General features: G+C 28.7%; 1 protein-coding gene across 1 annotated transcript; it reads right to left on the reverse strand.

Annotated features, from left to right (window-relative positions):
* Positions 1–7,888: 7,888 nt before the first annotated feature.
* Ktl (BTB/POZ domain-containing protein Ktl) lies at positions 7,889–10,414 on the reverse strand. The gene has a single exon (XM_088199698.1). It carries the CDS (start codon positions 10,152–10,154, stop codon positions 9,432–9,434), a length of 723 nt encoding a protein of 240 aa, XP_088055824.1. The 5' UTR covers positions 10,155–10,414; the 3' UTR covers positions 7,889–9,431.
* Positions 10,415–16,072: the final 5,658 nt, after the last annotated feature.

Genomic DNA, 16,072 nt, shown 5'->3' on the forward strand with positions numbered 1-16,072 from the left:
AAAATAATGTTATCATGTTGTATAAATTTAATTTATAATTATAAATACCAAAACTGTAATTATTTTTCTAACAACCAAATATGTTTTCCACTTCATTTCTGTAGTATGTATTGTAATATGACATCAATTATGCATTTCACTGTGTGACACAATTTCATTTCGGTAATCCCTAGTACTGATTTTTTTTTCATTATGTGTTTTACCTGGTTCATATAATATTCCATGTGTTTTTAAAGCCTTCATTTCAAAAAGGCCGTTCTAGTTTTTATTTATATTAAATTAATTAACCAGCACGATAGACAGAGTGGTATAAGTCGCTAACTATTGACCTGAAAACCCCATTAGTTATAATCCCATATGGAGCTTAGTGTGTTTTAATTTATATTGTGTCTGAGAGATTTGATTTAGTGATTATTATATAAATATAATAAAGATTGATCATCGCAGATTAGATTTATTTAGATTTTCTTAATCGCGATAATTAATTAAAATCAAGTTAGGTCGTATATATAAGAAATCATTTTTTTTTTTAATAATGAGCTGCTTTAGCTGATAAAAAATAATTTTTATGAGTTAAAAAAAATATTCTGACAAAGTTAAAATATGAAGTACCATATAAAATATTACATATATTTCTTGAATTTTGGATCAATTTTTTGTGTTTTGTGAAATAAAATAAAAGGAAAGTGCTATTTAACCGACGGTTAACAAATAATTATAAATATATGACTTATTTAAAAAAAATTATCTGCATTGTCAGATAATATTGTAGTTGACTCACTTTCGTACATATGATACCCATTTAATTATAAATATTTTAGTTCTTAATTAAAAATAATAAATCAAAAGTATTATATAATATACATATATTTATATGTATACATTAAATATAGTACGTAATTGTTAATTTTCACATTTAGCAATTATTTAAACAATATTACAAAATGAAATTGGATTAATTCACGTTATTTGACAAAATGATTGTTTGCCGTTGAGCTTTTTTATTAAAAAGTACAATTAAAAAAACGTGAGAACATCAGAGTTTTGCAAAACAATTTTATCATTACACGTTCAAAATTTATTCGTGCAAAGCTCTAGGCCGCTTTTTAATCACCGCTGGAATTAAGCAAATGTCAAAGGCAAATACTTAAACACATCACATGGCGTATTTATATTGTAGCAGAATGTAGAAGTGCGTGCTTCCAAAAGAAAATACTTTTTTAATTAGCAATAGCAACGTATGGCATTTTCGATTTTAGCTCTTGTATCTGGGTTTGTTTTTAAGTTAAATTAACAAATAAGCTTTGTCGCCAACGGCTCAAGTTGGAAATTACTGGAATTGAATTAAAAAAGCGTTAATATTAATTATGGTGAATGTCAGCGTTTTAAGCTATTAATATTTGTATACACATAAAGCATTTTTCACAATTATTAGAAATCTTTGTATTTTTCTTTTTATATACTAAAGCATATACTCTCACAATTTTAGTAACAAAAAAATATATCAAGCGTAAAAATAAGGAATAATATATATATAATCATATGTATAAAAGAAATGGTAGCTCTTCGTTATATTATATTTATGCAATTCCTGCATATTATTAAAATATTATCAATTTATGTTGTTTATTTGGTCCCTTATCTTATTAAACATATTTTTTTATTTATCTTATAAACAATATGTCAAAATAAAAGTTCTATCAAATCTTCAGTCAATCTAATAAGAAGCAAATCAATATTTCATGTGCCACTCAATGTTTCAGATGAAAGCTGCCACCTGAAACTACCAGCGCTCCACAATCGACTACTCCAAAAAGGATTGCAAGACACACACAAAATGTACCGGATGAGAAAGAGATTACAAAGAGTACCTGCGACAATACAAAATCACCACCAGGTGAGTCAAAAAACTGTCAGATTTTTTAATCGCTCTTTTTAAAAATTTAAAGCGATGATTTTTGAGTACGAACTTGACTAAATTTAAAACGGTTTTTAAATTTGTAAAAAATCTACACGTCCACAACTTTTATAGGTTTTTTAAGTAAAAATATTCATCGAAAATTCTTAAAAATTGTAAAGCATCCAAGGACAACGAGGTCAACAATTTTTTACTTTTTTTTATTTTTGGACTCAAATTGAGCCAAAATGTCCACAATTAGTGGACATTTTGGCTCAATACCTTAAAAAAGTTTTTGTTTCCATTTTTTAGAAATTTGGAGCTTGTTTTTAGTAATAAAAAAAACTATAATTATATATTTTACAAATTTATAGCCTGTTTTAAAAGACATCCACGATTTTTGAGAGTTTCTGCTGGATTTTTAAGCTTAACCCCTTACAAAAGCGGTTTAAAATTTTGCTCAAAAAAGCGTTTATGAGCTTTTTGATAAATAATGAGCTTTCAGCATATGTTTGAACCTCTTAAAACATGCTCTAAATTAATCCCAAATCTTAAAAAATAAACACAAATTAAAAACCTTTTTCGTTGATTCTTAAGCTTTTTGCTGATTAAAGATTTTCTCTTTTAAGCTCCTTAAAAGAGGCTCTAAATTCATTAAAAATTGCATAAGGCATTTTTTAATCAGTTTAAAGCCTGTTTTAATGAGTTCAGCATTTTGGTAAACTATTATTATCACATAAACATTACATCTTGTAATACTCAATAAAGTTGCTTTTTAAATTTATAAAATTAAAATCACCCTTCTGAAAAGAAGTGTCTCCCACCTCATTTATTTATAAACACTACAAATACAAAACCCCCGACTATTTGCTACGCTTAATACGCTTATATTTACCTAAGTAGTAGAAGCTTTGCTGTTTCATTAAATAATGAACGCTCCAGTTGGAGTTCCTCAGAGATGTTTGCTCGGGCCGTTTCTCTTAATCTTGTCTACAAACGATATCCTAAAATTAAACAGCAACTTGAACAAGTCCTTACGGTCTTAAACTAATTGTTAATTAATTACAAAAATCTTTTAAATTCTACTATAAACATTTCGAGAGGTAGAAAATTAAAACCAATAAATTAAAAAAAAGCAATTATATTTACAAATCATTGACAAACTCTGTTACCGCTTCTCCAAAATGAACAAGCGTTAAATATCTGGTCCTAAACCTAGACTGCAAGCTTAAAATTGATAAACATATTTCAAAACAGCTCTAAATGACGAAGTTTTAAAGTATGCCTAATTAATCAAACCCATTTAATTATACGCTTTCTAGATTTAAAGTGACACTAGTAATACAATTTTTTCTCAATTTCAAAATACAGCTATCAAAATAATTTACTTTAATACAACTTTTTTATACTAATCTTAAAAAACGTCATATTTCGCGTAATCACACTAACCAACTAATCTCGTGTATCTGTGACTACGATAAAAACAACATTCAATTTTAAAATTTAAGCACAAAATGTTATAGTATATATTGCTTTGGAGGTTAAAAACATCATGTCAGTGGTTTAAGATTTTCAGTTAAGTGTATTCAAATTATTACTAAATTTATTATTATTTTCCGATCTTTTTTTTCTTTTACTTAAATTGTGAAAGGTTGTATAGCTTTTGCTTTAAAATATAACCAGCAAAGTCTTACTAATATTTTTTAACAAATTATAACTAATAACAACTCGAAATGGTTATAAACCAGTAACATGTATAATATAATATATATTATTGGTATATTTGTCAAATCATTTCTATTATTAGAATAAACTATAAAAAATTAAATACAAACCATTAAAGAATGGAAGTTAGTTATAAAAGTCGCAATAGAATACGAATGAAATTATTATTTGTTTAACAAAAATGATAAAAAACGTATATGATACAAAACAAATTTACGATATAAATAGAAAATCTTAATACCTTCTTTTTTCATATACCAATTTCTTTCGCTTTTTGGCTCGCTTCCTAAAATTATGCTACTCATATTCATAACGCTCACTTTTAAAATATCTTATGTAAGTACACACGATATAAGAAGATTATAACAAGAATTTCAGAGGACATAAAAAATATTTTTATCCTTATCTTTTTATATTTAATATGATCATCTGAATTTCGTGGGTGAAATAATTTAGCTTAGGCAATTTATTTAGTACTTTTAGACCAAAATAAAATAACTTTTTACTCGGTCATTTACACTGCCACTTTCACAAGGATCCGTGTGACAGGGTTGAATTTTAAGTAATAATTTTGTTTAGATAACTACGTCTTTATATAATATTGACCGACCGTTGTTGAATTAGAACCACGCACAACGTTTATATATTATAAACAAATGTTAGTCCTTAGTAATACGAAAGTTCTAGACTTCTTAAAACGATTTTTAATATAAAATAAAAGCCTACAAAATATGTGCCACACAAATTTAATTTAAATTTTAAAAAATCGTCGTTAAAATGTTTATTCTACAATGAACCAAAGCCCTTGAACTCACATCAATAAAAAAAATCCCAATATCTTTAATGCTTTATTGCATATATTTTCTATATTTTTTTTTTATATATAAAGTAAATTATTAGCTATTTAAATCCTGCAGTCTAATAGATATATCAGTACTAATCTCTTTCGCAATTTCTAAACAAATTAGTCTGCTTCAAATAAAAACTAATATTGCCAACTTATAGATTATATATCAATAAAAGTCTACGTCTCAACAACGGGTTGGGAAAAAATAACAGATTTATTAAAAAGCAACAGACTCCAATGGAATATAATAAATGAAACTCGAGTTTTAGTTAACTTGCTTAATGCAATTTATCAAGCGCGAATTTCGAGGCACAAAACAGCCACCAACATAAAACTAAAGCTAATGATTAATTTTACTTGGTTTTTTACGGTTATTAGCAAAAATTGTATAATATGTATATTAGATTTTTTCAAAAGCAAATTCTTACATATAAGTAACTTTAAACTATGCTACGAAAATTAGAGAAATTATTTAGTTAGTACTTAAAACTAAGTATAGTTTGCTTACTTTATAACATTTTTTTATGGACATATGTAGATATTATACATACATATACCATAAATTTCAGATTCCCAGTATTTATTTAATACAATCTATTTTTTACCGGCACTTTTGTGATTGTTGCCAATCGGGCGGTCAAATTGAATTTTAGAAGTTATGTTTTCATTAGGTTTTATGGAGTTTTTGGAAAATTTACGAGCGCACCTTAATTAAGCACCCATCCGGTCGTGCTTTAAACATATTTTTCACGCGTATCGCAAACGTAAACGTGGTGAAAATTAAATAGGAAAAACGTGAAAGAAGAAAAATGGCGCCACATCGCCGAATGTAAACGGCGATTTTCCGCTTTAATCTCGGCTTGGATCGCAGGCCTTTCCGGCGATTTAAAATTTTCCGCGGCTTCCCCGTAAAATTAATTTAGTCAGATTTTCCGAGGAAATATCACTTTGTATCCGGAGAACGCAGTCTCCCACGAGGGACAAAAAATTATTACTCAGACATGACAGTATTTACCGGCTATATATTAAATCAAATTTAAAAAAATCTCAACTAGAAAAAATAACATAAATAACTTGGTACTAAAAATTTATATTACAAAATTTCAGGAATTGTTTTTATAATATTGCCACAATAGAATAATTTTGCCTTTTTTTTTAACAAAAATAAAATTTATTCGTTAAATTAATTTTAATAATCCTATTATTATAAATTTATTTTATTGTACATATTGCATTGAAAAATAAATTCAATATGTTCTAATCAATCATAAAAATAGTTTTATTTAATTTTGTCAAAGCAAAAAAGTAAATATATCAACGGAACCTAAAGCAACTATAATTATGCAGCTGAAATCATGGTATAATTTATTTTCGGGACAAAAATCTTTTTGCAAATCTGATAATCATCACCATCATGACATGTTTCTTCAATGCGTTATGATGGTCAATATCTGTGATACTTTCCTTTTCGCTCGCACAAGTGTTAAGTGACGAGAGCGAGCGAAAGGGAAAGTATCTCACCGTATGCGCCTGCTCGATTTACAAACAATAATTTATTTCTTTTGGCATTTAAAGAAATAAATAAAAAAAAGATTTTGTCACCGCCTTCAAAATGCATAACAGCATAGTGGCCCTGGAACGACGCGGATAAAACCCATGTTGTTGGTCTACTAGCGCTTGCCTTACTAGCTCGTAAATACTTTCAATTTCATCATTTTCGACACATGATTTATCACTGTTTTTTTATTATTGTAATGCTGACATGTCTACATTGAAGGCTCACAATCTTAAATTTCTAAAAGAATTGTCATCAATATAAATTTTCACTGCATAAAAAAATACGGGAGAAGGGTACGTCATACGATCTTGAGATATTTCTCAATTAAAAATCATTGTTGAAAAAATAGATGACTTACTTTTTCTGAAAGCGAAAGGTATTTTTCAACCATCACCGTACTATATAAAAAATATATTTATTTACAGATAAATACGTAAGATATTCATCTAAAATATGTGGGTTTTTTTTTATTTTAAAATATATGAGCTAATTGATTGACAAAATACAACATTATTATTTTAGAGCAGTTTAGTCGCGAGTTAATAAATAATTGTATAAATTTAATATTAATAATTTATTTAAAATAAATTTTTGGTATCTAATATTTAGCGTTCATAAAATATTTTTGTATCATTTTATTATGATTTTGCCTTAAAATACCTTAAATGCGTCTATTTAATAATTTTTCTTTATACAACGATAGCTTATTGCTGTTATAGTCTCACGTTTTCTATATTTTTTAGCACCCAACGCGCGCAGAATTTGATATCGATAACGGTTTTTTAAAGAATGGCACCTACTTTTTCAAGTTTATTATTCGCTTAAAAATTAAACGTATATCAAAATGATTGTTTTTTTAATTTTAAATGAGCTTGTTACCCTTTCTGATTTAAATATAGAGCACTATTTCGTTAAATTTTGTAATATATTAATTATCTATCTTCATTTTTTAAACCGAATAAGGGTTAAACGAAAATATTATTTTTATGAATAGTCTTTAATACCCACTATTTGCTGAACATCCCCTAATCGATAAGTAGTCATTTTTTGACGAAACCCGAAAATAATTTATTGAAAACGTTTTGATTGATAAAATCTCAATATTCGATACCGTGAAAACTACTTTTAATAAATAGTTAGGTTAATGTTAATGCGCTGAAATTACTCCAATCAATGTAAATAAATCATTTACAATATTTTACTAAAAATAAAAATATTTTTTTGTATACTTATACAAAAAGATTTTAAATATTTTTTATTATTTTATTGAGTCGAAATCAAGTCTTAAATATTTAAAATCAGTATAAAGAACAACTATTACAGAAGTAGATCATACCCAATTGTTGAATTCAACTGTGACATAACACACGTCACTTGTTGAATATCGCATATGAAAAATATAAAAAAGTAATGTATGTATTTTTGAAGAACTTAAATCACTTTTCTATTTCGACTTGTAAACAACAATGAAATATATAAAATATATCATCGGAAAAACTTCTTGTTACCTGGAGATATCAGCCCCTTTGACAGATTGTTCGGCATATACCTATAACTTTTTTTTCTTATTATATACACTTTTTTCAATTTTTCGTGTCAATGCATATCAACAGGTCACACCGGTAGGCCTGTGCTTCATTCAATTTATTTCGATTCAATAGATGGCTTTTGACCTCGTCTTATACATAAATCGAGCTTTTATTCGAAATCATTTTATCTCGATTCATTCCATACGCGTAATTTTTTTTTTTTTTTTCTCTTAAATTTAATTCGAAATTCGCTTCTGAATATTTTTTTTTATAATTAATAGTTCGTTTTAGTAAATGTGTGTGAGGCATAAATAAAAACACAACACTAAAGTAATAAGTCATTTGAATATATTAATGTGATCATCATCATTTTTTTTACATAATACTAATGACATTATACACTATCATAATATTTCACATTTTCATTTTAATATGATTACAAATATGAGTTAATTTTCACGATAGAGTTGCCCGATAGGTTCGGCTATCGAATTTGATATTAAAAATCGCTTTTCAACTCCTTTGCAGCCGTCGTTAAAAAATATCACTCAAGACAATTTTTAATATCGAATTCATTCATATTGTTCGACATCTAACTAAGAAGCCATAAAAAAATCTAAACTGTCAGTCTAAACAGTGAATCAGTAACAATCAATATATAAAGCAAAGAATCGTATCGATTTATTATCGTTTATTGCGAAAGTACTATGTGAAAATGATATATTCAATTATTGAAATCGTTTTGAATACCATGTCCAATTTTTTTAACTATAATATATCATTTATCTCTATTGGACCATCATCCAATTCTATTATTATTATTATTTTACTAAAATACCATAAAACTATCTTAACAGAATATATACAAAGGATCTCAAAAATATATACATATACATATGTATGTATATATTTTATACTCCTTTGTATATACTGCAATTATAATCTATTATTTATAATAATAATAATATATTAGATTAACATAATCAATAGGAAAATAGTTGAACTGCATTTATAGAGAAAATTATCTACAAATAGTCTATAATAATAATCTCATTGAGTCAAATCTGTAAATACCTTACGAAATTCATACATATAATTTAATGAAGTAGTCATTCGATTAAAACATTTTTTCAGACAAATAAATTATAACATTGGTCTCGAATTTTTATTACGCTTATCATAATCTTTAATAATAGTTTTAAAAATTTCAACCCGTTTAGCTACGGTATCGATTTAATAAAATATGTCCATCTTTAACCGATCTCTTTCTTGTTATTTTTTTTCTTCATCATAAATCACGCCATACATTTTCCGATAACACATTAAAACTATTCAATAAAACAACAATACACATCATACGCCTAAACAATAATAAATAACAAAAGTTGTATATAGTATAATATAATATTTATAGAAATATAGATATAAATATCAATACTTTTCACTTTTTTTAGAATCGATAGCACATGTACGAAAATGAATTATGTGAAACGTAACGCCTGGAAGATTTCGGCGAAAGCAACAGATGACGATTCTACATAGTGTTGCCTACAACAACGAATAACTCGCCTACGGATATGTCATATATGTCATATTACATCTCACAGTCAAATTTAAACAAAAATAAGAACTATTATTTTATACATACATGTGATATTCATGGAACCTAATAGGTATATGATACCCGTACTTCGAATGTCTTACGACTGTGACATACACTATTATTATTACATTTATATATGTTTCACTTCAACGTTGACCCCACACACGTCGAAGCATCTCAACTCGCGTAAATAATAAGCGTGCGTGGTAGAATACGTGAGGATCGTTGTATCATCCGGATATGATTCCAAAATGAGGTGTGGAAGAATGGATTTAATCTCTGATGAAGACGAATTCATTGTAGTGGTTCCAGCGGTTCTCTTCCGAGTCGACGCCCGGTTTAAGCTCGGCTGCGCTTCCGGCTGTTCCGCTTCCGCAACTTCCGACGAGCTTAAATCCTTGCTCTTGGAGCATGTCGAAAGCTTGCTCGATGAAGGAATGCTTGAGGAAGAATCGAGACGTGTATCTATCTGTCAATCCGTGGTCAGGATCGCGACTTTCGTTCAACGTCTCTCCGAAGACGTCTCGGCAAAGAGTCACCCTTCCGCATACTAAGATTCTAGATAGTTTCCTGAACTTGACGTCGGCTAATCCGTCTCTGCCGAATGCAAAACTGCCCCTGTATCCGACGGTGATACTGCCTTTCTCCTTGTTTTTCATCGCTATTTCTGTGCCATATTGTAGATTGATGGCTTCGGACATGCCTTTTAACTTGAAGTATTGAGCCTCGTTCCTGAGTCCCTCAGCTTCGCGGAAGCTCTCCGGCAGGACTAGAGAATCGTTTCGCAGATAGTCCAAGACGTAGCGGAAAAGCACTCCATCTCGATCGATGAAGTGTTTTCCTTTGGCGTCTTTGGCGACGGGAGTTCTTCCAGTGAAGATGGACGCTAGTAAAGAGTCAGCGTCTTTGGTGAGAGTGCTCAAGGAGGTGGTGTAGAAGACGCCTCCCACGTTGAGCTCGATCACGGGCCGAAATCCCGCCGCGTTCTCCGCCATTTTTTTCTTGAATTACTGAACAAGTTTGTCGAACTCGGTTTGTTTACTATGACACAGTCAAGTCGCGCGTTTCACTTGGTGCGGCTCATTGCGGGGCACGCGTGCGGCCGGCCGGCGGGGCTCCAATCGACTGAGACGTCGGAGGGCCGACGGTGCCGCATGAGAGCGACGGCGGGCGACTACTGCGACCGGCCTCGTGTGAATTGTGCGCGTGTTATGGACATGGTAGTAGGTGAAGTTTATCGCGTGCATTATCGGAGACCATCTCTGTCTGGTAGGCTGCGCGCAGCATCTCTCCTCCCGGTCTGGCGACAGAGGGGGATATTTACGGTCGTTGCGCGGGGCGTGATCAATACGGCGGCGAAGGGGCGCAGGCGCGAGGGGCCCCGCCGCCAGATGAGCTCCACCACAATTAAAACACATTTCCCATTTCCACCGGGAAGAGCGAAAAAGTTTGAGACCGTTAAATTGGAGGTATTCGACACAATCGCAAATCCATTCGAAAAAACTAATTCAACACCGAAACTATTTTAAAGAAAATGCGCTACCTAAAAATCCCTTCATCCTAAAAAAAAATGGTTTCAAAGGATCCTATTTCAGATAACATCGCTTCTCTTCTTATATAAAAGACGAATTCAAACTCTGTCTGTATACACTTAATACTTAAAAACTCTAACGCTTTGGAATTTCCAAGACTTTAAGCTATATTTTATCAATATACAATATCGGTATGCTTATAGTTACAAGTTTTTCAAACAAAATATATTGATTTGTAACTGCCGTTAAGCGTATTTGTTACAAGTATTCCGCAAAATTATAAAAGCGCCATATTATTTAATTAAAGTGCGAAAAATTTTAAGAAATAATAAAATATTATCAGATGTTATTGAAATACAGTGAAAAGTGATCCCCCATTATTTTTAACATTTATTCAAAAACCTATTTTTTACACAAACGAAACGATAAAAAAAGATTCACTCAATAAACCTGCGATTCACTAATGATACATTGCTAATAGTAAATAGTCAAGAGTGGTTGCAAAAGCTCGTTAAAAAAATAGCAGAAGCCTTAAAATAATACGGTCTGAAATTAAACTTAAAAAAAATTAATGAGCTTATACAATTATAAAGCACACGACTTTAGATTCCACTTGAACGAATATGAAGTTTTAACGTTTTTCTCTGTGGGAGCAACTTCACTTTTTTTAAATTTTAAATTTGCACTGTTTTTTATTACCAAATTATTGTTCATCATTTTTTTTATAATATTGATACAAGGCGGCCCAAAAACTAAGTAGTTAATAAAAAATATTCCTTAATAAAATATAATTCATGTGTCAGGTTTATTAATAAAATCACTCTTCTAATTACAATTGAAGAGATTAACTAATGCAACACAATCACAAAATTAGTTTCTTCGTTAAAATGGGACACCACCGTGAGAAACATTTTAACAGCTCTAGTCATAAAGTATACGCTTATATTAGAAAGTATTTGTCGCCTTGCGAAAAGACCGTTTCTGGCCTGCTTTATCGTCCAATGGCAATTTCTTTCAAAAAAAATCCCCACCTTTCTACGGTAAAAGGGGGTGTAAAAAATCTCAGATTAAAAACAAAACGCATTTTATTGCCATTTTATTTAATAATACATATTTTTGACTCGTTTGAATTAAATTCTAATGTTGTTTTAAATTAAAATGTTTGCCATCTAATCGATTCTGAGATAAATAATTTGTTAAAATCCATTATTCAAGAATTTATAAGTTAAAATCTAATTGTAGTCAGTTTTTTGTCCTCAAATTATGAGTTCATTCTTGTTTAGGTCAGCATTTTCATTACGGATTCATGGTTAAGCTTTTATCTCATGAAGATAAAAGTAAATAAGTGTTGTTTTGTATTTCAACTCAACTTTGAAAGTTTGAACAATGTTGTCCTTTACTCTCATTTTACTGATTGCTATTTATGTTGCAGTTATAATGGTAAAAAAATATTTATCTCATTCATACAGCGAAACATATCTAGTTTGTTAGATAATTCTTAGAAATCCTTTCTAATAAAAGTGTTTCAGGAGTAACTATATTATTTCTCTTTTTTAGTTTTAAAACCTCTTTTTTAGTTTTAAAGTAAAACCTCTTTTTTAGTTTTAATAAGCGTTTCAAAATTTGTTATCTTGGAAACCAGTATACTTCTATGTGATAGAGAATGCTGCTTTTTATATAGTCTATGTGTTTCTGTACCCTAAACAAAAGGATCGCCGACAGGTTAGCAAACTAGAATATATTAAAATTTAATTTATCAATATTTAGATCATATCTAAAAAAAACAGACCTTATTAAATATTGTTATGTATATATAATATGTAAATTTCGAGTAAATAAAAAAGGAAGTTGTTTATGTAATATATTTAATAATTTGCGCACGTTAATAAAATAGAGGAAAAACAACACTGAGCAATAAATAAAATAAAAACTTTTTGAGAGCTCTTTTTAGTACAGTATTATTTAAAGGTCATAACATTGTTGTATCGGGGTACGGCCGCCATGTAAAAAAAGCTATTGACGTCTTAGATTTTCTTATTAAAATACACAGGGTAGCACAGAAAATGTAATGTTTAAAATTCTATATGAAAATGACAAAAATAAGTTAAATTAAAGCAAATGTTAGAATACTATTACTTGAGGCTACAAGAAATAAAAATAAATTTAAATAGTTTTTCATGGGATAATATTAATTGTCCTTGATATACGTTAAAAAAATGCCTAAAAAAAGAAAAATAAGTAACAATTCTATTAAATAGTAATTTGTTTTTATAAAAATGAGATAAAACTGATTTTATTAAAATGTTTATATTTGCTTTTAATAATAAAATATTTTACAGAATAATAAAGTATCTCACACCGACCCATTGCGATATTCAGAATTTAAAAAATACACACAGGTGATTAAATTTTATCCCAAAGCATAATGAACTTATACAGTCAATTCCCTGCGTTCTTTCATAAATAAATAAATATAGCAATTATACAAACAAACAGATTGCTTTAATTGGATTCGGATCGCCGCAATATTTTCGTAAAATGAAATATGGTTTCAAAAATAATTGGAATAACAAAATTGTACCAATTTTACTCAACATTTATGGACCCTTGATTACAACGAAACGTTCAATATTTTTTTCATCTAATATGTGTATTTTTAAAGTATAAAATCAATTTTAAAAATATAAACTAAAAATAATTTTTAATTCGCACAACATGTACACAACCCAGTAAATGAGAGATAAGACCCAACCGCAAATTTTGCGAAACTTTGTACTACGGTCTGACCGTTTTAATTTAACTGTTTGATCATATCTATGGTCGGTTAATTCTCAATCAGATTTTCGCCGCTCCATTTCTTCGCGATCTTAACTATACACAATTAGTGATCGAAGTTGATAAAGCCAATTTTTGAAACATGTTAATGCAACACTGAATTGGCATAATAAAATATTGCACTAAATGAAATTGTAATTAGTAAATTAAAAATGTATTTAATTATATTACATGAATTTGTATAATAATATAATTTATTCGTTCTACTTATTACAAAGCAAATATATGAAAATTATCATTCTGATACATAGTATGCTATGAAAGTCTCAAAACTTTAATATAAATTAATCATAAAAAATATCTTACATGTCGCTGAAACCATCAGTATCCAAAACAAAATCCGCTGCTTCACTACAAAAACACTGGTTCATACCACAGCATGCACTTATTTTCTGTTTCATCCACATATTAATTTACTTTCAGCAACAATTATATTTGTTATTTTGATATTCCATAAAGCTAGTAAATAGTAAAAATATTTTTGCCAAATATCTATATTTACATACGTCTGTAATATCAACAAACTGCTATATAAAATATATATTCAAAACAACGATTGTAATATTATAGTTTTGTTGAGCAAAAATAAGTTTTTATAAGAACAAAGACATTTAGAAACAGATGGTCTATTTATAATTTTTGTAGTGAATATTTCTGCCACCAAGAATTCTTTTTTTGCTCGCTTTTCATTGAAGTTGGCTTAGGTGTGAACAAATATTTATACAAAAGATTCAGATTTTGAGTCCGTTCTCTGATTGTTTACAAAATCTTAAATTAATTTCTAGATTTGTATTTCTTATGTGGTTGTCAACGTCATATTTATGAAAACGTGATCAGTATCCTCCATCAAATTCTAATTACCTTCTCATTATACAAATATTTATTATACAATATTTATTTAGTTTTAATTAGCCATATAGTCAGAGACTTATGAAAATATAATATACACCAATGAGTTGCTTATTTATTTTTTCTTTAATTTAATATTTTAGCGCTGCAAACATCTATAGTGATAAATTTGTATTAATTTCAGACAATATTTTTAGTAAAATATCAAAAATTCTCGTGTTAATTTTTTTCACACAACATTTTCCCGAAAAAAATTACCAGATTGCCTCGACACAGAATCTCTAAGCTGCATGATTAATCAATGATATGTATTAATCGGTGACTAATACACGAAAAACCTGGATTTAAGTCCCATATTTTTGTCGCATCTGGGAGATTGGAATTAGTGATTATTATTTAACTATGATTCCAATCGATTATTTTTTCTAGATATGTTTAATCTTACGAATGAATATCATATCGAATATAGGTGTCTATTAATTATGAGCTATAAAAACGTCACTGATTTACTCACTACTTAATTGCTAGTTAATGGCAGTATTTACCCCGTTGTAACACATTGGCGCAACGAAAGATTTACAATAAATAATTTTAACAAAGTGATAAACAAGCACATACGATATATTTTATTATATTTAAAAGGCAATAGTAGATTTTATAGATACGTATAAACTTGTTATTTTTATAACACAGTAAAACAAATACTTTTTGAGCTTCTGAATTTAACCAATTTACATTGCGGCCTTCAATATCCATAACCTAAAACTTAATGTTTCTTAATAAAATCAATAACAATTATAAACATTTTTTACACAAATGACAAATAACTTTAAATATGTTACTATTTTTATCTTTCTTAGTCTAATTTTCAAGCCTTTCGCTTTGGAAATATGTTTTAATAATAAAAAATATATTAATTATGATAACTACATAATCTTGTATTAAATTTAGCCTTAATAATCTTAGGGCTTTAGATTTATTTTAATCTAATAAAGTAAGATGTTCTTACGATGTCTACAAAAAAAAAATTTTTACAGTAATTTTTTATTTTTGATGAAATTTATATTTTTTTTTAATACAGTTGTTTTTATATTATTACGGCTATGTACGACCCATAGTTATATATATTATTTATCTTTACAGCAAGTCTTTTATTCAGTAATCATATTAGAGAATAATGGATACTACAATAGTTAAAGTAAATTTAAAAATAATATATACAATAAAAATGTATTATTACAAAATATATATATACATATATATTAATATGTGTATTCATTATTTTTAAGTTATTTTATACACATCCACGAAAAACAGAGATTCATTATAAATTCACGAATCCCTGGACACGCAGTGGTAAAAGTGCCAGCTTGTCACGCGGAAGACAAGGGTTTGAGCACCGTTGAAACCATCAAAAACTGGATGAAATCTTTTTAAAATTCCGCTTCCTTTTTCCTCTAAAGCCTCTCAAATACATTATTAAACCATTTATATAACGAACGAAATAGTTGGCCTATTAAAATTCAGCCGACTTTTTATTACCTACTGAAGTTGCTTGGCAATAGTTATCGTATCCGTTTCGAATACATAGTAGTCGGAGCAGTTAAACATTTTAGCTTTAATTCGTCTGCCGTCTAAGCTTTTTTTATTCCGCGAATGTTCCGCTTTACTAAGCGCGGCCATTATTTTATTTATAC

Source organism: Plectrocnemia conspersa, unplaced genomic scaffold, assembly GCF_051122295.1.
Source record: "Plectrocnemia conspersa isolate PC_06_02 unplaced genomic scaffold, ASM5112229v1 ptg000012l, whole genome shotgun sequence".
NCBI classification, from domain to species: domain Eukaryota; kingdom Metazoa; phylum Arthropoda; class Insecta; order Trichoptera; family Polycentropodidae; genus Plectrocnemia; species Plectrocnemia conspersa.

What these genes read in the sequence shown, in the direction of transcription:
- Ktl (XM_088199698.1), bottom strand. Translation starts at nt 10,154, where the DNA reads ATGGCGGAGAACGCGGCGGGATTTCGGCCCGTGATCGAGCTCAACGTG.